The 24,585-nt window shown below is 41.9% G+C and overlaps 2 protein-coding genes across 2 annotated transcripts; both read right to left on the minus strand.

Moving 5' to 3' along the window:
- Positions 1 to 1,501: 1,501 nt before the first annotated feature.
- Positions 1,502 to 10,111, minus strand: LOC306697588 (phosphatidylinositol 4-phosphate 5-kinase-like protein 1). Its single transcript, XM_079161590.1, has 10 exons — positions 9,999 to 10,111; positions 7,490 to 7,678; positions 7,350 to 7,394; positions 7,055 to 7,209; positions 6,222 to 6,346; positions 5,675 to 5,709; positions 5,523 to 5,578; positions 5,319 to 5,431; positions 5,047 to 5,209; positions 1,502 to 3,100 (listed from the first exon to the last, which is right to left on the minus strand). Exons 2-10 carry the CDS (start codon positions 7,676 to 7,678, stop codon positions 2,668 to 2,670), a joined length of 1,314 nt encoding a protein of 437 aa, XP_079017716.1. The 5' UTR covers positions 9,999 to 10,111; the 3' UTR covers positions 1,502 to 2,667.
- Positions 10,112 to 11,019: 908 nt separating this feature from the next.
- Positions 11,020 to 23,788, minus strand: ppm1f (protein phosphatase, Mg2+/Mn2+ dependent, 1F). Its single transcript, XM_079160543.1, has 8 exons — positions 23,719 to 23,788; positions 20,972 to 21,206; positions 19,648 to 19,778; positions 18,223 to 18,419; positions 17,929 to 18,117; positions 14,889 to 15,032; positions 14,340 to 14,433; positions 11,020 to 13,333 (listed from the first exon to the last, which is right to left on the minus strand). The coding sequence occupies exons 2-8, from the start codon at positions 21,133 to 21,135 to the stop codon at positions 12,966 to 12,968; spliced, it is 1,287 nt and encodes a 428-aa protein (XP_079016669.1). The 5' UTR covers positions 21,136 to 21,206; positions 23,719 to 23,788; the 3' UTR covers positions 11,020 to 12,965.
- Positions 23,789 to 24,585: the final 797 nt, after the last annotated feature.

Here is a 24,585-nt window from a genome sequence, read left to right on the forward strand (position 1 = left end):
TAATAATAAGTCTTTGTATTCATTCTTTTTCGTTTGCGTGACACGTTTCACTGCTCTGATTGGAAGAAAAGATTACCCAATTTGCATTTTACTCCTAGGACTTTTTACGATGTACGATACTATATCCTTTTTATTACTTTTTTATGACATTCTACACTATGACTACGACAGGAGTTTGGTGCAAGTATCTTACCACAGCATCCTACATCGGACACACTGGAAGCCTGAGGTGAGCTCTGAGGCAGACTGGCGCACAGACTTCCTGAACTCTCACTTTTCCTGATGGCCATGTCATCCAGATGTGGCAACAGCCACCCCGGCCTGGCTGTGTCATGACCCACACCATTGCCACACTAACGGCAGAGACAACAAACTCTGCTGCTACCAGCGGCATTCCTTCAAACGAGCCACCTACGCCGCCCTCCACCCTGCCAGCTGCTGAGCTGCACCCACCTCCAACCACTGTCTGGTCAGCTGCAGGTTCACACACACAGGTGACAAACACCTCTCCACCTGACGACAGTGAAAGGGTCTTGGCAATGAAGGAGGTCTAGCAGAAGAACTGTGATGGTCTAACTCCTAGTGAACAAAATCTGCTGTGGCAGCTCCTACTTGAGTTCAAGGACTGTTTTACACTGTCGGAGGACGATGTGGACCGCACAGATCTCATCCAGCATAACATCGAAACAGGAGATGCACGAGGCTGCGGCCTGCCTGGGACTTCAGACCCCTCAACAACAGCATTTGACTTACCAAATGCTGTTCCTCCTTTCTTTGTTGACAAAGAGTTTAATCCCACGGCTAAATCCCAACTCACAAATCCGTTTCTCCTCCTTCAGCCATTGAGTGTTAAAAAAACAAAGAAGGTAAAAAAATAAATAATCTACACCAAGCAAAATGCAAAAGATTTCTTCCATATCTTTCAATTTGAACTCTTACTACTCCAACTAAGCCTCTGATGGCTATTTAAAGTTTCGTTTCACGATAGTCACGTGCTCGCCCACTGACCAATCACAGCGCACCTGAAAACTGAGCTGCCCGTTAATGCTGACGTACTTGTAGGCCAGCTAGCAGCTCTGACACGTCAAAGAATACGCCCAACATGTCAAACTAAAGATCTGATTGGTTGAAGACTATGACAATCAACAATATCGTCCCCATTCACTTAAACTGCACATGGATTCACTTGTGAGTCTGCAGGCTTCGGGCCTCTCTTCTACCTAGAGACACAGAGGTGAAATCTGATTGGATAAAAGCTCTACTTAAAACAAGCTGCACTGGAAGCAGAGCAACTGAGGAACACAGTAGCTGTGCAATGAGAAAATAAAATAATGGGAAAACGGCCCACCACTGCTAATATTACACTGAATGTTGTGAAGCAACATTATTTTGTCCTGAGTAAAACAAGAAATATTTTTCAAATTGAAAAGCTTCCATAGTGGCTCAAAGAATAATCTAAAAACAGAAGTTGCTTTGCAAACATACATTTAATAAATCTTCACTAGTGCCATGGTACATAAGAAGCAATTACATAAATATTTCTACACAATTCTGATTGCAGTTTACAAATTTAATCCATTTTATATTGAATGAAAACAAATGTATTTACAACAGTAATTGCTTATCAATTTCAGTACAGAAAGGACAAAAGAACAATAAATCACTGGTGTTCCCCTGACCACCCTGCAGGACTGAACTCATATCCTCTGGCAAGCATTACAGAGCAATGTGCACTAAAACCACCAGACAGGAACACATTTATTTTTGCTTGGCCCAGAGGTCTCTATAGCAGCACCAGTTGGACAGAGGGGCGTCAGCTGGGCTGGTGGCCAAAGCAGAAACCCGGGTGTGGGAGGAGTTTGTGGAAGCTATGAAGTAGGACTTTCCATTGGCCTTGAGGAAATTCTGGCAAACCGGAAAGGTAAAAGAGAGCTCAGCTCTGGCAATCTTCACTGTGGACCCGGAGAGACAGGGTCACAGTCACAGAACATTAGTTTTCTGCTTCAAAGGTTCTAACTCACTCAAAACAAGGCAGTTGGGAAATGGATAAGTCCCATCCACTGAATATCTGTTCAGTCAGATGAATGCTGACTGAAACATCCTGTGTAGACAGCTTGTACCTGCTGCTGCATAATGACTGCAGGTAATTCACTGACTGAATGTGAAGCAAGTTTTACATTCAACAGTTGTGAATTGCATCACTAGTAGGAATAACCCATTCAATGTATTTAAAGTTGTATATTCATGTACATTAAGTATATATTAAAGAGAAAGAAGCAAACTCAACTGAAAGACTTGACAGGGTGGTCTGAGCAAGTAAATATAATAAACTGACAACATGGGGAGTGCCTCTATAAAATCTGCCAATACCACTGCAAGGTTTCTATGTCTGCGCATCAATTATTTGTTTATTCATTAATTGAAACCTGCCACTACCCTGGAACCCCTATCATTTTTCTATTTTGCCTATACCAGCTCAGTAACTGCACATAAGGTTACAACTTCATCACTGTCCACTAGATGCAGCTCATCGCATTCTGGTTGAGCCACTGCTCCATCACGTCATCACAACAGAACCAGAATGCAACAATGATGGCTATCCTGTGGACACTGGGGGTTATACATCAGGTGCTATGTATGTCAGTGCTGAATGTTTTCTTCATTTGGTCACTGAGAGTGGTTCTGAATCCACTGGCAGAATCTGTGTGAATATTTGGTGGGGCGGACTGTAGAATAGGCCCTGCCTGGGTAGCGGAGACATTTCCACAGATTCTCCAGTCTTTTCTTCCAGCCGTAGACGGTAAAAATGTCTATAATGCCCACAAAGTAGCGATGATCTGGCCCATCTATCACATGAATTGCATTTTTGCAGTTGGGCAGTAGCCTACGATGATGCTCAAGAAATTCCTGCAGTTCTGAGTCGGTCCCGGTTTCTTTCACAGGGCAGTTTATCTCCTGGAGGGGAATCCCTTCACCAGTGTCCTCAGCTGCTGCCTGTGGCTTGTCTATAGTATCTGACGCCACCTCGGCCATGGCCTCTTTCAGTAATGGAATGGTGGGGGGGTCTGACCCTGTGGGACTGTCATCTAAGTCCACAGACCTTTGGGAAAGAAACAAATAGAATCAACACAACACATTTAGAAGGGTTTTCAGAGTAAAGCAGGGGTTAAACTAATTACTCACTGAACAAACTAAACCAGGAATAATCTGTTTCATAAAACCAACTCTGGGCTAAAGACATCATATCAATTCAAGTCTGCATACATTTCAACCTGCAAGCATTGTGTGTAGCAGGCATGCATTTGACATCAAAGTACGGTAAATGGATGGGTGAATTGTCTTGTTTTTGTATAACAACTTTCTAGTCTTCTGACCACTCCAAGCGCTTTAACACTACATGTTCATTCACCCATTCACACCCATTCATACACTGATGACTGTGGGCGAGGGCTTTGGGCAGGACACTTAACCCTAAAAGTGCTCCAGTAGCTGTGCCTACAGTGTGTGAATGTGAATGTGAGTCAGTCCTGATGTGTGAATGGGTGAATGACGATATGCAGTGTGAAAGCGCTTTGAGTGGTCTGAAAGACTAGAAGATACTATGCTATACAAGTACAGTCCATTTACCATTTACCATGATGGCAGGCGCTATCGTACAAGGTGCCACCTGTCCATCAGAACAAAACATTCACACTCATTTATGCACCTCAGGCACAGCCATCGGGAGCAATTTGGAACTTGCCCAAGGACACATCGATATGGGGCCGGAGGAGCCGGGGATCAAACCGCCGATTCACATTGAAAGACGACTCTATCTCTTAGCCACAGTGATGAGTTGTTATTTTAAGGTATGCATTTAGTTGTCTTTTTTTCGTTCCAATAAGCTCTCTACCAATAAAAAAGGACCAATAATGGTTTACCTCATACAATATAGCTTTTAATGTCAGTCCTGCCACACTGTGTCAGTCAAGAAGTTGCTTCAGGAAGCCGCCCAGATCAGTAAAGTATTCTATTTCACCCGTTCCTCAGATATGTCTGGTTGCTTTTGTGGGATAATATTGACAGGAAAATCCTGTTTTTTTTGTCAGTTTGACTGCTGCATGTTAGCAGATAATGTACTGTAGTGTATACTGTTTGTACAGTGTTTCCCACTAGTTTATAAAAGGTATAACAAACCTTTAGTCAGTCAGGATCAATGTGGCTGGGTCTATGTTATGTGGCAGCAGGGCGTGCATTCAATGGGCCTACCCATTGCACCCATAAAACCTAGTAGAAGGCGGAGCCTGTGTGAGTTAGAACGAAGGTTACTATATTGTAATTCTGTAAACACAGGCGGAGCCCTCTACCAAGGGGGGCCTGCAGCTCCCACGGCCCTCGCTGAAGAGGGTGTAGCATAGTTTAGCAGCGGGGTGTGCTCCCTTATATACGGTGAGTACCGCACGTATTTGGGTGGGCACGTCCTGATTGGCCGGCTACGCTTCTGGAGTTTTTTTAAGTAGTCGTAAAATCATGCTGAGTGAGGATGGAGTTAAGGTGGCATACGGGACTGGGACAAAAAGCCTTTACACTGTGGGAAAGGGATGGTCTGCATAATACACCAGCTTGGCGTGAGTATGCTGATGCTAAACCATGCTCCCAGCATTGAGTATTGCTATTTCTGTTTCCACAGCCGACCACTCACCTATGGCAAGCCTCAGCTCCCTCCGATTAACCTTTGGTCATGGTCAATTAGTGAGCTTTCATGGTGTTAGTAGACTTTTTATGAAGTTTAGAGAGACAAGCAAGTTGTTTTCCCTGCTTCCAGTCTTTATGGTAAGATTAGCATGAGCGCTCATGGGACATGGGAGTGGTGGCAATCTTCCCATCCAGCTCTAAAGAAAGGAGGGGCGTATTTCCTTTAACAGCACATTCACTTCAAGTAAGCTATTCACGAGTATGTAAAACGTCTTCTAGAGTTTACTGAACTGACAAAAAAATGAAAAATGAGACATAATGTAATGCACAAAAATTGGTTTTGCAGCTGCTCAAAGGACATATAAAACCTACTTTGTGGTGCGTATAACAAGGTTTGCCAAAGAGTGTTTCCCTTCCAGCTCATCTCTGTGCAGAGGTTGCTGGGCCAGCAGGAGACTATAGTCCAGCACATTGAGTCCTTGAAGGAAGGCAGCATCCACTTTCACTTGATTGGCAAACCAGGATTTTTCTTGACCTAAATCAACACCACACAATTTTCCATTTAGTGTGCATTGCTCAAGAGCATCATTCGTATGACTACAGAGATAAGTAGAGTAAGTGAGTGTAAGGGAGCAGACACTTACCGAACGCAATGGACTGCCCTTCGAAGTTATTGTCCTTCAGCACTTTTATTATTTGTTTCCCCCCTTTGTCAGGGTTAGTCCATCTACCCAGCTCACAGCCTTTAATGTCGTATCTATGCAACAAAAAGGTCACAGCTTTCATACAACCATAAAGTTTATCAGAAATCAACACAACAAAATAAAGCAGAAACATTGACACTGTACCTAATATTGATCCTCTCATCAGGGTAAAACACACTCTGCATCACAATGAAGTACTTCTGGAAAGCAGACAGACAACACTGCACTGTAAGTACTGGTACTGTAAGGATATAACTAGTTATATTTACCTGCTAGTTATCATGTTAATAGAATACCTTTATTTGATTAGGAATAACAATCCTGTGGACACCTGGAAAGTCAAAAGAGCAATGGTTAGGTTAGGCCTTTGTATTGCTGAACATAGGCCATTGATGAGAAGCTTCCACCCATGTCTGTCTTGGGAGAAGAATAAAGCAAATTAGTAAATCATATTTTTTGTCTTATGCTAGTCTTTAGGCCATGATCAACAAAAGCTTCACAGCAACAGGTCAACAGGATGTGGGTGCATTCAATTATCTCAGGATGAATGACAAAGCACTTGTTGGTCTTGCTAGAGTGTTAAAAGCTGAGGAACTAACCCAAACACTTAGTTCCTCAGATTTGACATCAGGATTTCATTATTTCATATTATTAATATTAAATATTTTCATGAGCAGTGGGGTTGTAACAGCCGAAGTTTGGTCAAGTACAACAGGTCTTTGTTATTACAAAATGTTTGGACTCCCGAGGACCTTGTGCTCAAAAGTGACAGCAAAGTGTCAATAGTGGAGTTACTCTTAAAGTTTAAACAGCTACGGCAGCATCAACCGAAGCTACTCTTACCTAGAAACCTCACCATCAGTGAATGAGGGTATTTCTCCAAGTGGTCCATGTACGCCTGCAGATTGGACAGGAGAAAGTTCACCTCACGTCTGCTCTGGGTTTTCAGGAAGAATCTCTTGTCATTCCTAAAACCAAGAACAGCCCATAAAGAACAAGAAACAGACATCAATATTCAATAATTGTTCAAAGCTTTTTTAATGTCCAATGGAAACATTTTTTTAATTTTCACTTTCTACATTTAATTGGCAACTGCAGTATAGCTAAGTTTATAGAAAGACCATGGTAACTGTAAATAAAAAAGGCTCTGGTCTCCTACATGATAGTGAAAGGTGCTACACCTGGTGCCATGGCTGTGGCACCAGGTGTAGTTCTGCAAAGTTTACAGTAACTAGGCTAAATAATACATCTGCATGCCACTGTTCTGTCAAACATACACAAATTAATCCAGATGGTTAATCAAACACTTACACAATTATGTATTTTTCTGGGTGTGCTTTACATCTTGGTTACTAAAATACATTTAGCTGCTGCCCGTATTCACAGCAGTATATTGCTTTGCTCTGGTGTTAGTACTCCTGCCCATTTCTCTGGGGCCGTGCCAACCGCAGTCAACAGTAGGTAATGCACTGACTATTAACCTCTGCCTCATACATTCCATGTCGGAAGATTGGAAGACAAGGAGGGTGCTTCTTGCCTCCACAACCTTATTTAACTATTATTGGATTATTATGGACATTTTGGGTGTTGGTTTGATTTGAAATTTGAGTTAGGATGAGATAAAGTGAAGAAGAAGTCAATGGGAGGTCTGTGTGTAGATGATGTGAAGAGCTTACGTGATAAAGAAATCTGCCTTGCTCTTGGAGTTACTGACAAACTGGAGGTAGCAGTCTTCTGAGCAGAAGGATTTCATATATTCCTCCTCTGTGATGTCCAGTGAACGCCTCAGTTTAGCAAACACTGATCCTGCAAATGTCTGCATCTCAAACCCCTGGAAGGCAAGGATTGAAAATGACATGGTGTTTGTTTTAAATAGCTTGACAGGAATTCTTAGAACAACTAAATGAAAGTGAAAAAAGACAAAGCTTGTGTTATTAAAAAAAAGGTTTTCAGCTTGACATTACTACTTGCCTCTTGAGTTTGCTCTACCATGAAATCTTCAGCTGCAGGTGTATCCTGTGCAAAAGGTGAAGTGTTTATGAGTGAATTTGTGTCTACAATGTTTCATGTTTATAATGCAACCAGTGGCCTTTAACTCGGAGAGTCTTCACCTGGCCTGATGTGTCCATAGTGGTCTGGATGGAAGTCTGCATGCCTTCTTTAATCATGGATGTCAGATGGTAGAACTGGTGGTCTTGTTTGACCTCAAACACCCCGACCATCCTCGATCGCTGTCTCAAATGCCACCAGCGTCTTCGGCTGGCAGCTCTGGAGGTGCCAGCAGCTTGTCTGTGTGCCATCTGTGACACCGGGCAGACATCAGTTTAACAGGTTAAAGAGTGACATTCGGCTATAGTATGTTTCATACATAGACTTTTCAAAAGGAAAATGTTTGAAATTTAAAAAAAGCATCAACTTCAGGGTGCATGGGGTTGGAGTAGGCAAGAGATTCGTAGCTCTCAAAGAAGTCTTTTAGGATTTATTAAGCCATACCAGTGGAGACATGACTTATTGCTCACCGAGACACACGTCAGCAATTAAATCTTTTGGCAGCCTTGCCACTATTGAGCGTCTCTCGAAGAATGACATGCTGAGGTAACAGACAGTCAAGCTGGATGACCTGGAGAACCGCTTGCGGAGATCAAACTTAAGGGTGATCGGAGTGCCGGAGCAGCTGGAGGTCTCGGACAGCTCGACAGCATGCTGAATTAAACAACATAAAATCGTCTTTCTACAAAAACATCACGCTTTGGTCTCTGGTCGTGGGCCATGCTCTATGCAGGTTACATCACATGTTTTTGTTTCCAATCCTACTACATGTCTTCCTGATATTATAAGTACTTGTTGGTGTGGTATGAACTCTCTTTGCCATTATGGATCGTAGGAAGAAGATCATGCAATAATCACGCTTCTTCACTGATGAAGTATTGTTCCCGCAGTACTGCCCAATATGTCTTTAGGGTAATTGAACCAGTGACAGCGGAGCCCTCTGCAATTCTGTCTTTGGTGAAGCCCTAAGAAACGCGACCCTGAACCTCCCATTAGAGGCAGGGATTCCAGGAGCGGAGCGCGGTGGACCACCGTCCGTCTCTGTGGGACGTGAGGCCTTTCTCTTCTGCCGAGATCTGATGCTTTCCAGGCTCCAACATCACCAGAGAGCAATAGATCTTCAACTAACGACTCAGCCATGCTGGTTGCTTGTTAAAGAAGCATTAGGCATCGTTCCTTCCAGTGGACACTTGTACAGATGTGTTGATGGAGTCATCCCTGCCACTGCTGAAATGTGTGTAAAGGCTATCTGTCTTCTTCACAACTTCAAGAGGCTCACAGCTACAGGAGAGAGTAAGGCCAGATGCTCGCTGTGTGCCGGAGAAGCATTCTGCAGCTGATAATCTCCAGGATGTCATCAGGATAGGCTCCAGCAATGCCAGAGAGGAGGCCTTTGTAGTTAGGGAGACCTACAGTTCACACTTTTTGTCTGGAGGGTGCTGACTCTTGGCAAGGTGAAAGGCTGTAACTTGTGCTCTCTTTAACTCAAAGGCTCTTTTAAGATCCACCCATATTCCAGAAGTGCATATTTCCTTTTGCAGCTGGACAACCAAAACTGTCTGCACAAGCACAACTATTGTCGGCATAATATTACTGTCTACACAAGCAACATTAATTATAAAAAAAATAATTCTAAATGTACTTGTTGGATAGCATTTCTTCAATCCACTCAGTGTCTCTCACGTTGATATTATTCATGTAAATGTGTGGAGGAAGTGTACCACCTAAAATCAAATCACTATGAGGGATAATCAATGTCAACATCCTCCAGCCGAAATGAGATCCATGCACTGTTTTTGTTTTTACATCTGCAGTAGCTTTGATGTTTTAATATTATTTGTACACATGTGACAATCCTAAAGAGGCCCAGGCGTTGTTCATTTCACTAGACACTCCCAACGCTGTGTCACATGAACAGTTAGCCTACCAGCACGTCAATGCAGCCCCTGAGTGTCTCACACTGTAACATATGGTTACTTTGTGTAACAAATGTTCTGTTTTCGCTCTAAAACACAGACTTCAAACTCGAGCATTCCGTCCTCCACAGCAACAACAGAGGCATGTTCACGTATTATATCAACTTCATGGGCATGTCATCTCTTGTGGAAGCTAAGCTCATTTTCTTCACAATATCTAAGGTGTATGTCCAACAACATATTACCGTAAATGAATGAGCCTCGTTAAATGCAGAACATGTCCCCTTTAGCCACCATTATCTAATTATGTATTTATGACTCACCCGACATTTGGTCAGTTCTGGGGCTCCCAAATATTTCTTGTTTTATGTAAATGTTATGTGTGTTTTACAAAATGACCATATATGGCATCTCTGGAAACAATGGGATCCCTCTTGCTTAAACATTGTTCATGTTTGTAAATACGATGCTACTGCTCTACTTTTGTCACATTAATATTTTGGACAATATTATCTCATAAATGTTTAAAGTATATAGACATAAGGAGACAATGATAATTTCAATAGCTGATGATTATATAGCATTTGTAAGTCTTGTTTCTAGATTATGCTGAGAAGCTAAATCACACAAAGCGACATGCTTAGATAGCTCTTACCTGGAGTTGTTGCTTGGACGATACCGTAAATCACAGCAAATGGTTCAGACGGTTTGTCTTTTCATACAGTGTGTCTGAAATGAGCCTTGTCTTTGTGTACATGTCCCCTCCCATTCTAACTGATACTGCATTCCAGGCAGGTTAGTCAAGCTCTGCAGGGTGTGCCACATACAAGGAACGATGTGTGGCAAAGGTGTTCCTTTTTTTCTTCGCAGAAGTGACTTAACAGGTACAACATGAACATAACATGATGATACACACATATCTAAGCTAATTGTTGAAATCATGAACATCATTGCAATTGTAGAACTTTCGCCGTCAGTTCAGCATTTTTGCCGTCGCTATCTTGCTTTTTGCAACCATAAGTAATACGAGAGGGTGGAGTTGAGTACAACCAAACACTGAATAAGACATTTTTAGGCGACCAAAATATTACAATTAACTTTCATGAACATGTTGCATTATATTCCGAAACATCATGTACCAGGGTGTATATAAAAAATGAACTGTGAAGAATCAAAAAAGACGAGTTTAACTGGCAAATAATAATAATGGCTATAAAACAACCTCCACAATGCCGAGGAGGGGTTGTAATTATCTGTAAACTCATATCTCCTATTCATGGACTACTTTTCTGGTTTTATACAAGCCCAGTAAAGAAAGAAGTCAAGTATTACAAACATGTAAAGAAAGAATTAGCATGCAATGTATTCCAGAGATCCAAAACAAACTACCCCCGTTTCTCAGTCCTTCTAAATTACAGCTGAGGGCCAGTTGCAAGTCCTTTCCTGTGTAGTGCACAGTGCACACATCTTTTACAGACATACTGCTTAGCATTAGAGATATAATGTCATCAGTTCTTAGAGACTGATTGCATTTTTGAGACTGAAGCTAAGGATTCTATTTCCCTAATGAAACACTGCAGCACAGCACAGAATGGAGGAATCGTCATCACAACTGGCAAAAATACTCAAATGAATGTCAGTGTGAATCCAATCTCACTGCAGATTGAAAACATGCAATCCAAAATCTTTATTAGAAATGTAATACAGATGATGAGAACATGTGAATGAGATGCGATAGATAAGAACTTAAAATTGACAAAAGTACTAATACAGAGCATAAAGACCAAAAAGGCCGTAGATATCTATTAAAACTTTTTGCATTTACGTGGCATGAACTGACCTTTCGCTAAGCCCCTCCCCCAAACAGAGATCGCTCAGATTAGCATATTTGGCTAACTGGTTTGCTACCTTAAGTATTAACGCAGCAGTGGTTCCAAGGCAAACAGTGAACACATTTTTTAGCTTATTACATTATTTTGCTATTCTTAAAGGAGCTACTCTGTCCTTATTTAAGGCCCATTTCTGAGAGATTCATGTTTGTAAACTAAATAAATATACTAAATGGAGAAAGCATTTTCAACTGTCATGGAGCTCACGTTAGCTGAATTAGCTAGTTAGCTACCGCTGACAAAATCTGCCAGAGAGAGTTGACTTTTCAGCTGCCAGCTAGAAAACCTCAGAGTGAAATGAAGGAGGCATTACATTACATGCATTACATTACAGGCATTACATTACATTACATTACAGGCATTACTTAAGAACGTACTTCAAGCTGAGCTGGTAAATGCGGCACCGATGGCTCTGTGAGCCGAGTGAAAGCTGAGCCTCCAGGAAGAACGCCTGGCTATGAAGCAACATTTTACATATTTGCCAATATAATATTAAGCGCCGCTTCGCAACTTTTATAGGAATGGATGAGGCCCCGCCTCCGCTGCTGTATCCAGGTCTCTGTGGATCCATGGTGAGAGCAGAAAGCTTGACAGGCATAGCAACAGTAAACCTCAGTTCCCCTCTTTGACATTTCCAGAAGGTTACTAATTGGTGCAATTTGCTGAAATTGGATTCAGACACCAAAATTCAATATGAAAATTAGAGCTTCCAAAGATTAGCAATCGAAGGTGTGTGAATGGATCAGCCCTCTGTCCACTGAGGGTACGCTCTGTCAGCAGAATTAAACCACATAGTGTGTTGTTATTATGAATATCTTTCTTCATTATGGCCTGTCTTTGCCTACCCAAAGGAATAAATCACTAAGATATTCATTTCATAATCACACATCGGTTTCAGTAAAAAGTGTTTTTTTTTCAAATGGGTTGTAACAGAAACAAAGTTGAAATGTTTGCAATACTCATGTTAGCTCTATTTCTTTTACAAGAGAACAAAAACACCGTCCTTATTAGAGTCAGTCTCACGTGAGACGACCAGGTACTGATGTGAACGCTAACATTCAAATCAAATCATATTTGACATGCACCAGACATACATACATAAAAGGTTGATATTATGCTTGCATAGTGCATATCCTTAAACAAATGAATGATCACAAACAAATTGATACCCGGCCAACCTGACGCAGACAGTATTCCAATGCTTCAGGGAACCCACAGCTCATAGCTTCCCCGTGAGTCTGGCTTGATCTGGCCCTTCATCATCTATCAAACCTTTCAAGTTGAAATACAGTTGAAATAACAGAGTATGCTGTGTTCATGTGTTATGTTAGCATCAGCTGTGTTCATGTGTTTCGTTAGCATCAGCTGTGTTCGTGTGTTTTGTTAGCATCAGCTGTGTTCATGTGTTTTGTTAGCATCAGCTGTGTTCGTGTGTTTTGTTAGCATCAGCTGTGTTCATGTGTTTTGTTAGCATCAGCTGTGTTCGTGTGTTTTGTTAGCATCAGCTGTGTTTGTGTGTTTTGTTAGCATCAGTTGTGTTCATGTGCTTTGTTAGCATCAGCTGTGTTCATGTGTTTTGTTAGCATCAGCTGTGTTCGTGTGTTTTGTTAGCATCAGCTGTGTTCGTGTGTTTTGTTAGCATCAGCTGTGTTCGTGTGTTTTGTCAGTCTGACAAAAATAGGCAGTTGGGCAGCAGCTTGGCACAGTGGTGTCTGAGCAGCAGACCTCCTTCTTCACTGCTGTGGTGCATCTTGTGCAGTTCCTGTGCTGGAGTTCTGAGCCAGAAGCTGTTTAAGTGGACGCAGGAACACCAGCATCACCGTGATATTATCACTGGATCCGGCTGCTTTAGCGTGACTTACCAACTGTTGAGCGACTCTCAGTCCAACAGTGTCCTCTGACTGTTCCAGCGTAGCGTCTCCCCCGCCCTCGGGGTCAACAGACTGATGGAGTGCATCCAGGACCAGATGTGGGACCTCTGAAGGTTTGACTGCATCAAAGAAGCCATCGCATGCCAGCAGCACGTAGTCCTCATCCCCTAACAGCTGGGTTGTGGAGCAGTCAGCATCTCCAGACACATAGGGCTTCTGGTCAAAGTCACCTGGAGTAGGGATGTGGACATGTGGTCAGCAGATTCCGCTAAAGACAGCAGACTTACTCAGATCAGGACACTAGAAATGTGTCACTTTTATTCTCAGTTATGAGCCAATTTCATGTTCACTTCAAAAAACGCAACAAGCACAATTTGTCCAGTAGATGGTGGCATGCACACACATTGACTAGAGGTCCAGCTTGGGTTTACACAGTGAGGAAGTGACACAAAGGCCAGAATAAGCTACACATTCAGCATTCATTGTTCTCAGGTTAGGAAACAGGTCATGTGTTGACATGGTGTAAAATGTGAATGGCCCCGGGTTAATTCACTAACATTGGGCCTCATTCAAAAACTTAACTAATATGTATTAACCCCCTAAATAAGATTTAAGTTGAAGAAGATTGTATTCTTGTGTGTCTAATGCAAGAAACAGTGTGTAGTGTTTTGCAAGAAGTGTGTGGCAGAATAGAACAAACAAAGGGGGGAAAAGGAGAATGCGTTTGTACTTTTGGTGTCTTTGTATATGGCACAGTGACTAAAGTTAGCGTTCTGATGCTTTTGTCTAAACATCTCAGCAATTGGAAAATATTGCAATATGTGTGAAGGGTTTGTTTCATGTAACACATAACAGTGGAAAACATTTGTTAACATATTAGGATTTTTATATGTGATTTGCATCTGTTTAACATATCAATATTGGAAAGAAAATCTATATTTGTATCATAATTGATTGCTCAGCGCTAATGTGCTTATGTTCTTTCTGGAAAAGGTATCACATTTACCTTGTCCAATCATGTCATTGGGCGGGCTTATTACAGTCCTGCAACAGACACATCTTTATGCAAAAGCATTTGATTTATTGATTGCTGTCGGGATCAAATGAGTATTTCAACAACTAAAATCAACAAAGGTTTCTAAAATACATTACCTAGCATAGCTCTAAGCCCAAAACAAAAAGGGGGAAACACACGAATGCATTATTGCCTGCTGTTGTTGGTTGTGATTGACTCACCTATAGCTCTGGATACAGCATAGGTGCCATTAACACGCCAGCAACCCATGAAGGTGATACAGCCACCAAGCTCCTCAATCCTCTGCTTCTCATCCTGGACAGTGGAGGACAGAAGAGAGATGAACTCCACATGTGCCATATGTGACTGTCATCAATCTACTCATCACATTGAACCCCTGTGTTTTGGTGAAGAACCATTGCAGAACAGACGTCCAGTCAGACAAACAGACATCTTCCTCAGTTCACCTAATTCAGCAGCATGTTTACTGAGCTTAAGGATGCCGACTTTCAGCTTCTTTGAAAGTAGAGATAGCCTGGGAAGAAGCCTTTCATTGACCAACCATTTGATGCATTAAAAGTGTCAAATATAGTGACGCATCGATCGATCGACCGGCCACCGAGCCAAGCCAGCCGGTTGACTCAAGTATCGGACTTTTGGCCAGTCGACTGTACAGACAGACAGACAGCAAGGCCACAGCGACACAACACGTACGTGTGTGTGTGTGTGTGGCTGTACTGTGTGTGTGTGTGTGTGTGTGAGATCCCTACCTCTCTGTCTGGTTTATGGGGCTCCATGAGTGTTATAGCTTGTCCCTCTCTGACCAGTATTGCTTGAGAGTCTCCCAGCCAAGCCACAGACAGCTGTTGTCCCTGGATCAGCACCGCCACTCCTGTAGTGCCACTCCGCAGACGCTGACAACACACACATTATCAATGAGCCGGACCAGAAAACTCTCAAATGGTTTTCGCATACCAACTCCAGACAATGTCGGGAGAGGCCTTTCACACATGTAGCACATGACAGGAGATTGGCCGTCTCAGACGCGTCCTCACTTAATGGAAATACTCGGTTTAGAGCTTGCAGGACGCAGGACACAATGCGGTCTACACCGGGACCATGTAGCCGGTCTTCAGTTGGTCATAAACACCAAAGTCTATTGACGTTCCTGATATCTTCATGAGCTGTTTTCATTTACCGTCATTTTTATGAATGTTTCCTGACGTTGGTGTTGCAGAAGGAGACCCGAAGGCAAGTACAGTAATGGGTCATCATCTTTATAATGTCTGTTTAGTCATGCAACCCCACGCACCTTTGTACTTTGCCCACCAGCTGTTTTTACTGTTGTATACCGTTTTTATGTTTTTTTTGTTATGATTTAGATTAGATGTTTTCCTGTAAATTGCTAAACGTATACATACTGTAATGTGAAATTCATGTTCCTGTTTGTATTTTGAGAATAAAAATGAATATAAATTCACTGTTAATATAATTTTATTGTACTTAATAACTTAAATTCGATATGAATTAATTGATTTATAGTATTATTTTAATTGGTCATGATATAATAATATGATACAATTTAAGATAAGATAAGCCTTTATTGATGTCCAGAGGGGAAATTGAGGTACAGCAGCAGCTACGGCAAAAATAAGTAAAGATAAATAGGGAAGTAAGACAATAAATAATTAAAACTGCAACGATGTACGGGCCCTCACACCTTCCCGCGTCTCGGGGGAACTGGCGGGACGCCGGCGCGAATGTCTTTGACCATCGGACAACGCGTCCCGGAGTTAAACCTATTTTTACCGCGTGGACTGTGTGAAATTATGTAGTGTTATTCCACCAGTTCCTGTCTCCACTATGTGGCGCTAGATAACACGCGCAAACATGCATTATGTTGCTCTACATCAAGTGCAGACCACATCATGTAAATGTCATGTAAATCGGATGCTGTTTGTCACATATCGCTGACTTCCTGTTGCCAGTAGGTGGCGCTATGACGATGAGTGAAAATTGGCGTTTAGACATCCTCAGGCCTTGACTGTTATCAAGTACAGCAAGTTTGGGACAGATTTGAGCAAGTCCAGTGGAGTTATATCAGCTTGTTGTTTAACGGCGAATCACATAAAATGTCCGCCACACAACAGCTACGCCATTCCATCAAACGTAAAGCTTTGAGTAATTTTTAATTGCAAAGGTCTTTAGGTTGTACTCACTAAATTTGAAGTGTATCTGACAAAGTCCCTAGGAAGAGTTCGTTAAAGTATACCAACTAGAAATCAAGGGGAAATTAACACAAAAATGTCTGACTTCCTGTTAATTTTAGAGCATGCTCCCCCCCTTTTTTAAGTCTCCATATGATACATGTGCTTACCAAATGTCATACATGTAGATCAAACATAGTGCTGGGGCTGCGTTTTTGAATATTTGTAGGGGGCGCTATCGAGAACATTTGAAACGGTCAAGCCAAAAAGCCATATGAAATATTCATTTTCATCACCTATGACACCTGTGAAAAGTCCTCAGGCTCGTTGAGCATCCTAAGCCACAGAAAAATAAGCTTCCTTTTTCATGGCAAATGACGCGTTGCCACGGCAATGGGCGCCACATAAAACGAAGGTCGTTCAATGTCTGTAGACCATTTTAGTAACTTTTCATCATTAATGTCTTTAGATCATCCTGACCAAATTTAAAGTCGATTGCATGAATTCTGTGGGAGGAGTTCGATAAAGTACCATGTCTGAAAATGATGAAAATTGACAAAAAAGCCACAAATGGCTTACTGTATCGCTCCCTAGTGGTTGAATGGAATTAAAATGTTAGGGTACGTAACAGGATGCGATGTGCACATATGCGACAAATTTCGCGATTATAGGTTAAATGGTTTTGAAGTTATGAGTATTGAAAAACAAAGCCACGCCCTATCAAGTTCATTGGTCTATATCTTCTAAACGAAATGAGATATCGAAAAGCTTTTGATAAAATGTTATGATATAGATCCAATACTGATCTACAGCAAATTTAGTAGCAATCAGACCCAGTGTGTAAGGAGTTTGCAAAAATGTGTTTTTCACTAAATTCAAAATGGTGGAAAATTTTGGTAGGTGGAGCTTCGGGGTCCAAGAGGCTTTTTGTAGACCTCATTTGGTTGCATGTGTGTGTAAAATTTCAAGTTAATCGGACCTACGGGATGAGGGGGCTATTTTCTAGGGGGCGCTAGCGAGCAATTTTCTCATACTCGAGCATGGGACCAATAAAATATCAAATTTTCCCGCAGTCCTGATATGCATGCCAACTTTGGTGAGTTTTCGGATATGATAAAGCCCCCAAAAAGGCGATTCATTGGAGAGAAAAATAATAATAATTCCTACAGTTTCAATAGGGTCCTCGTGGCCCGACGTTGTCGGTGCTCAGGCCCTAATAAGAGGAATAGACCCTTTGTCTTCTGAAAACATGATGTATTTTTGTGGGTCTCTAATCTGATCCCTGCTCTTAATAGTTGCCTTTTGCCTTGACGGCTGAGGAGCATTTTTCTGATTCATTTTCTATCCGTCTCTGAAATGCTTCGTCGATATTTTTGCTCGCTAAAGCTTAAAATCACAGTTTATCATCTCAAATGTAAGCAATATTGATTGTGGCACCCAACAACACAGCAGTTGGCTGTAAAAGGGTTTTTATACAACTACAATAAGAATAGAACTTGTACAGAGAATATACCAGTGGCACAATAACACCAGTTTGTGTGTGCGTATGTGATGGTGCACGCTTATGTGTGTTCAGGATGTTGGCCCGGTGCTGCTTTAGTACCTCTCTCTTGGCTTTGCCCCTGAACATGTCATCTGTGTGTTTGAAGGCACTTTTAAAGGCTGTGGCTGTGTCACTCTGCAGGGTCTCCTGTTTACTCAGAGCAACATGGAGGTGAGTGGCAGCGTAGGTGGCAGCGTCCACCCCTCCATGGCCATCGAACACAGCGTAGTAGGCACAATCCACTCCGCTCTGGTCCGTGGTCAAGAGAGACAAAAAAAGGCTTTTATTCATTTTGAAGGTGTTTTGGCAAGAAAACCAGTGAGAAGCAGTATTGCTGCAGTGAAAGCATTGTACCTGGATTCCAAATAGCTGGTTGAACTCAGCCAGGGCCAAGTGTTTGTCCTCCATCTTCCTCCTTGTGTTCTTGATGGCATGAACGGAGCAGTGGAGGAACCGGGAGGGGGGGTGCTTGGGGAAGTCCTGATGCCAAGCCAGCGTCACTTCTATCAGCTTTGTGAGGAAGAGACGTTGGACTGCGTCTGACTGAAGCACTGGTAGTGGTCAGATCAAATCAACAAAGAAATCAATAATAACCTTTTGGTTCTTATACACTATATACACAGTATATATACCAGTGGTGGGCCGTCAGGGCCAGCAAGGCCTTCTCTGCTGGCCTAAACAGAATCACAAAGTTATAGCTATTTTATAATTTTTTCTTAAATACATTACAGGTATTATCATTTATACAAATATTTTTCCCATTATCTTATTTTCTCATTGCACAGCTACGGTCTTCTTCAGTTGCTCTGCTTCCAGTGCAGCTTGTTTTAAGTAGAGCTTTTATCCAATCAGATTTCACCTCTGTGTCTCTAGGTAAGAAGAGAGGCCCCAGCCTGCAGACTCACCAGTGCATCCATGTGCAGTTTAAGTGAATGGGGACGATATAGTTGACTGTCATAGTGTTCAACCAATCAGATCTTTAGTTTGACATGTTGGGCGTATTCTTTGATGTGCCAGAGCTGCTAGCTGGCCTACAAGTACGTCAGCATTAACACGCAGCTCGGTTTTCAGGTGCAGCGCTGCAGTGAGGTGCAGCATGCGCTGTGATTGGTCAGTGGGCGAGCGCTTGACTATTGTGAAACGAAACCTAAGCAGAGGCTTAGTCGGAGTAGTAAGAGTTCAAATTGAAAGATATGGAAGAAATTATGACATTTTTTGCCTTTTGCTTGGTGTAGATACATTTATGTTTTAGCTAGCACTCAATGGCTGAAGGAGGAGAAACGGATTTGTGAGTTGGGATTTAACCGTGGGATTAAACTCTTTGTCAACAAAGAAAGGAGGATGGAGTTTGTCTTTAAGTGATCAGCATTTGGTAAGTTAAATGTGTTCGTTTTTACATCTGCAGTAGCTTTAAGATGCTTGTTTATATATTATTATTTGTACAACTTGTTTTTATGAAGATTAATTTTTGTAATATGTGATAGGAACTATTGTTACGTCCAATGTTGCACTGGGGACATATTTAGCCGGTGCCAGACTTTGGGTTTGCCATATCATTGTTGTAAGGGGATAATATGTCAATGCAGTCTTCACAACTTGTTGCGATGTCCACTGCCCCTGAGTGTCAGTAGAGATTTGTAGCTGGTGTCTTGTCCCGGCAACAAGCCTCTCATTTATCAATAAGGGTAGACTATAGAGACACCACACGGTACAACACAATATCATTTAAAAGTACCACAAACTACAGCCTCCAAAATGAGCTGAAAGTAAAACACTTACAGACTACCGGCTGCTCCTCTTCCTGGTTGTGCCCAGCTTCCTGCGCACAGTGGAAAGGTGAAAGGTCGTTCTGCAGCAGCTGGGACAGCGCTGCCTGGCACAGGAGGGCACTGAGGCCTGCAGGAGCCCCCCTGAACCAACAAAGACAAGCAGAAATGCATGTTGTGTACTTTGTCAAGTGATGCACAACTGTAGAGCCAGAGGGGACAGATCCACCTCAGTACAGAAACAAACAAGCAAACATATAGGTCACATGTCACTGGACCACAATCAGTGCTCATTTACAGAGCGACTGGTTCATGAAAATAGAACTGTGAGATCAACTCTATCATTTTTCACTCCTTCTCTACAGGATTACATTTCTGTTGATGAAAAAGCCTGTGCTAAGGAAACAGGAAGTGGAGGGAACAATGGTGTTTCTACAGACAGGATATGAGGTCTTCCTGAGAGGCCGTGGCCTCGTACAAATTGTTTTCATTTTGTTCAGCTTAGTTTGAAGGTTTGCTCAGAGCTCATCTAGGACTCATCAAGAGAATAACAGAGAGGAGACAAATGACCTCGGACGATTTGCACAGTGCAGAGCAAAAAGGACGAGACATCTTTTCATGACTTTCCACTTTTGTGTGATCAAACTCCATGACTAAAAAAAGTCACAGAACACTTTCCTCCCTTGATGTCCTCATTTTCCAACTCACCACTCCCACATGTGATGTGGCCTGTCCTGTCTGAATTGATTCACATGGAACATTTACAGAACATAAATGATCACAGATTAGTAATATTATTGGAGGACGATATGAGGGGGAGTGTTATGTTACTGTATATTGTTATGTCACAGCTCTCTTGTTTATCCAGTGTGTCAGCAACTATCTCTCTGTCCACCCTGCAGTGTGAATCCAACAGCAAAGACAACCATGCATACTGAATGAGCAGGCAAGAACAGAGCTGTCAGGAATCTGAGGAATGCACACACACACACACACACACACACACACACACACACACACACACACACACACACACACACACACACACACACACACACACACACACACACACACACACACACACACACTGCATTTTCTTGAGCAACCCTGTTGTACAATGACAATGAAATGTACCTTTAACCTTATAACCTATTACATAATAATACAATCATGCTAAAATAAACAAACCTTCCTAACTTTGCTATTTGTTTCCTATTTTGATAAGTATAGCTTTTCACATGTGGACACTTTGCAATGATTTAAATATTGGACAGTAATGGGATGCCAAATAAGAACATGTAAAAACCATTTAGTGTACTTCTCCCTCTCAGTCGTACCTGGCAGCCAGCAGCCTCAGGCCCAGCTCCAGGCTCTCTCCATGCAGCTCCTCCAGGGTGACTTTGCGGCTCAGAGGGCTGACAGGTAGCGGACTGCCGTCCTCCAGAGCAGCTGGGAACTCCTCCACAAAGCTCCCCAGGAAGGACCGGGCCTCCTCCTCCATCCTGCGGACTCTGGCTGCAGTAAGCTCTCAGGTGAACAGGGGGGTTAGGGCTCACAGGTCCCAAGTGAAGACTTAAAAAGAAAATAAAGTAGGCTTCAAGTTTCACTCTGAGCACCATGTGGTGGTAAATTAAATCAGTATACACATCACAGACCGACATTTTAATTCCTAGCTGGTAAAAGGGCGGCAGTAGCTCAGCTGGAAGGGACTTGGCTTCCAGTCCCACACACACCAAGTACTGAGCAGTGACTAGAGAGGTACCAAAACTTCACTGATAAGTCAAATCTTTGATTTATTAAGTTAAACTCTTCAGACAAAGTCTAAGGAAGCTCTAAATGGACATTTTATAATACATTTATCTTGAGATCACCAGTTAGTCTTTATCTCAAAAAAATTAGCGATGTTGTCTCGAGATAACGTGAAAATTAACTAATTATCACAAGAAAACAAAAGGTTGTTTTCTCTTATTATCATTAGCATATCAGCCAAAGGTAAATACATTCAAATGGCCCAGATGGATGGTTAGAGGAAGAGCACTTCAGCATATCTTGGACTACATACATACTGAAAATCAAGCATTTCTACTGTATCAATTTAAAGGTTTCCCAAAATAAAAGTCTGACATTTCTACTGTTGAGAGAGATGTCCTGAAGTCAAATATATCTTTTCTAGAGCAATCTGTTTTTATAGCACCTCAAGTATTCAGAAATGTCAATGACTTTTACTTTGGAATATCTCTAAATTGATGAGTATAAATGCTTGATTTTGTGTCTGTATGTCGTCACAGATGTTTTTTCCAGCAACACAATAATCTAAGAATAAAGACATTTCTCCCAAACAATGTTGAGGTATTTTCTTTTTAAGAGACATGTTTCATACTTCTGATTATAATCCAGGTGATCTTATTTCCATACATACATTTTGTATAAACCTTCAGCTATCTCAGCCAATGGAGTGCTGCAGGGATGAGCTATTAGTGGAGGCCAACCCAGGACGTTAGCTTCCCCTCCACAGCCCATGGGATGTTACCACTGCATTTTGGATTATTGCAGAAAATAAGCTCTATGGCAATCACAAGTTTATAATATTTACACGTTTTGTACAGCAAGATAATCTTTACAACATCACCTTTATGATTTTTGAAGCGTTAACACAATTGGCAGAGGTAAAAAATCTAACTTTAGGCAATTAACAAACTCCACCCTTCGATGCATGAGTGCTAAACACGAGGAGGCTGTGAAGGCAGACCAGTGGGCTGATTCACTGTGTTAGTCTCATGTAGCCAGCAGCCCGCCTCATGTTTGTACCAGTGGTTCACTGCGACTACCCGTTCAAACATCAACTCGTACACTGCTCAAACTAAGAGACATTTCATTTATACATTAAAAACAAGCTTATATTGCATTAAGGAGGAACTGTCCCTATCTAGTCTAGACAACGTTGGATATGTTCATTTGATTGTTAAGCGTTTTCTATATTCTCTCATACTTTATCTGTGTTATAACGTCAAACTATTGTAGAATGGGAGCAACTGTAATGTAACCCAATTTACCCCCATGATCAATAAAGTATTTCTGATTCTGATATGCATTTATAGTTTCCTTGTGAGTGAGTGAACTAGTTCTTCCCACAGTTTGTAGCTACAGCGGAACTCCGGTGCTTCACTGAGCGGTGTTCAGTAGAGCCTCAGTCCGCTCGTTTAAATGCATTTACCGTCGACTCATTTGACCCAAACATTGGAAGTAGGCTCATAACAGAAGACGCCCTTTTGTTTTCTTGTGATGGCGAGTTAATTATCTCGTCTTATTGATACAACTAGCTCGTTTTTTCGAGATAATTATCTCGCAATATCGAGATAACGGTATTTATTTATGTATTTCAATCATGTCCGTTTAGGGCTTCCGTATGAGTCCAAACCTACGATAGTAAGTCAAACGTTCTACGATCTCATCATTTTTGACTGACTGGTATGGTCTTTTTTTCTTTAGTGGGCGGAAATGGCCCCCAGTAACCGTGAGGCTAACGTTGCACTAGTTTCTGTGGCAGTGAAGTGAGCCTGAAGAATCTAAACATCCTTCGGGCTCCTGCTGCCCATGCTGCGTTAACGTTAGGACAAGAAGTGCTAACGTTACCATGTAACTAGAGCCTCGTTGTTTCACATCATCTGCCGAAGCTCTCCATACTGTAGGCATAGCATTATAGCTAGCAGCCAAATACTTTCAGCCTACTCTACTCAATTTAATAGTTTTGCGTTATTGTGTACGATGCTTTCCAAAAGACGTAACAATGGCGTGATTTTTCGTTTTTATAAATGAACTTCTTTCTTTACTAGTGTTGATGGAAGCGTCCTCGTGGCTGAAACGTTTACGTAATAATAGCATGCGTGCAGTCAGCAACATAAAAGTAGGTTCATTACTGGCCGGATTAGTTTAGAAAAGATAATTGTCCCGTTTAGAAGAGTTTCTTCATTTCACCTGAAGCTCGGTAAACTAGAACAACCGTTAGCATAGTAACGTTCCGCAGGCAGAGCGACAGCCGAGGGGAACAGTAACAGAGATTCATCGATAAAGCACAAACACGAACCTGTGCTGGAAGACGTGCTGGTAGTAACCATGTAACGTTATGCTGGTGTACACGGTGGTGTACACGGTAGTGTACCACTGACAGGAGCATCTTCCTGTACACACGTCCCTCCTCCTGCCACGAGAGATTTAAAGGGCCACACCAGTATTTAGATGGAGGATTTCAAAACATACTACAATACTTAACTTGTTTTAATTATTGATTAAGCTGCATTCTCTTCTTGATTTGTCAATTGAATGTCAGAAAAGTATGTGAAAACGACTTAATATAATATTCCATAAATCAAGGTGATCTGACTATCAGTCAAGTCATCACATTTGAGAACCTGGAACCAGTAAATGTATGGTGTTTTTGCATGAAAAATGACTTAAACAATTAATCAATAATAATGGTTGACCAGTCATATTGTTCGAGCTCTATGGCAATTTGAAAATGGAGAGTGAAAATGATAATGCTTCTATAATATTCAAACAAAAACCTTTCAGGGTTAAGGTGGTGTTTTTATAGTGCTTTCCTGTGTTATTTGTAGCCTATACTATTACTCTATTATAGGATAGCCTGGAGTCAACACCAGCCAGCCAGACAGGCAGCTTTTCAGCTTTTAGGAGCAGTGTCCCAGACAGACTTTAAGTAGATCTTTCATCCAATCAGATTTTGCCCCAATGTTGTCTCTAAGTAGAAAGATCTGCCCGAGGCCTTCAAAATTACAAGTGAATCCCTGTGCCGTTCAATTAAATGGGGATGATATTGTTGATTGTCATATGTATAGTCATGATGCAGCATCCCGTCATGCTGTCATAGTGATAGACCTGCATGCGTTTTATGCGTATTCATGTATCTGCACTCTGCAGTTAGTGTTTTTGTAGG

Source organism: Pholis gunnellus (assembly GCF_910591455.1).
Source record: "Pholis gunnellus genome assembly, chromosome: 6".
Taxonomy (NCBI): Eukaryota; Metazoa; Chordata; class Actinopteri; order Perciformes; family Pholidae; genus Pholis; species Pholis gunnellus.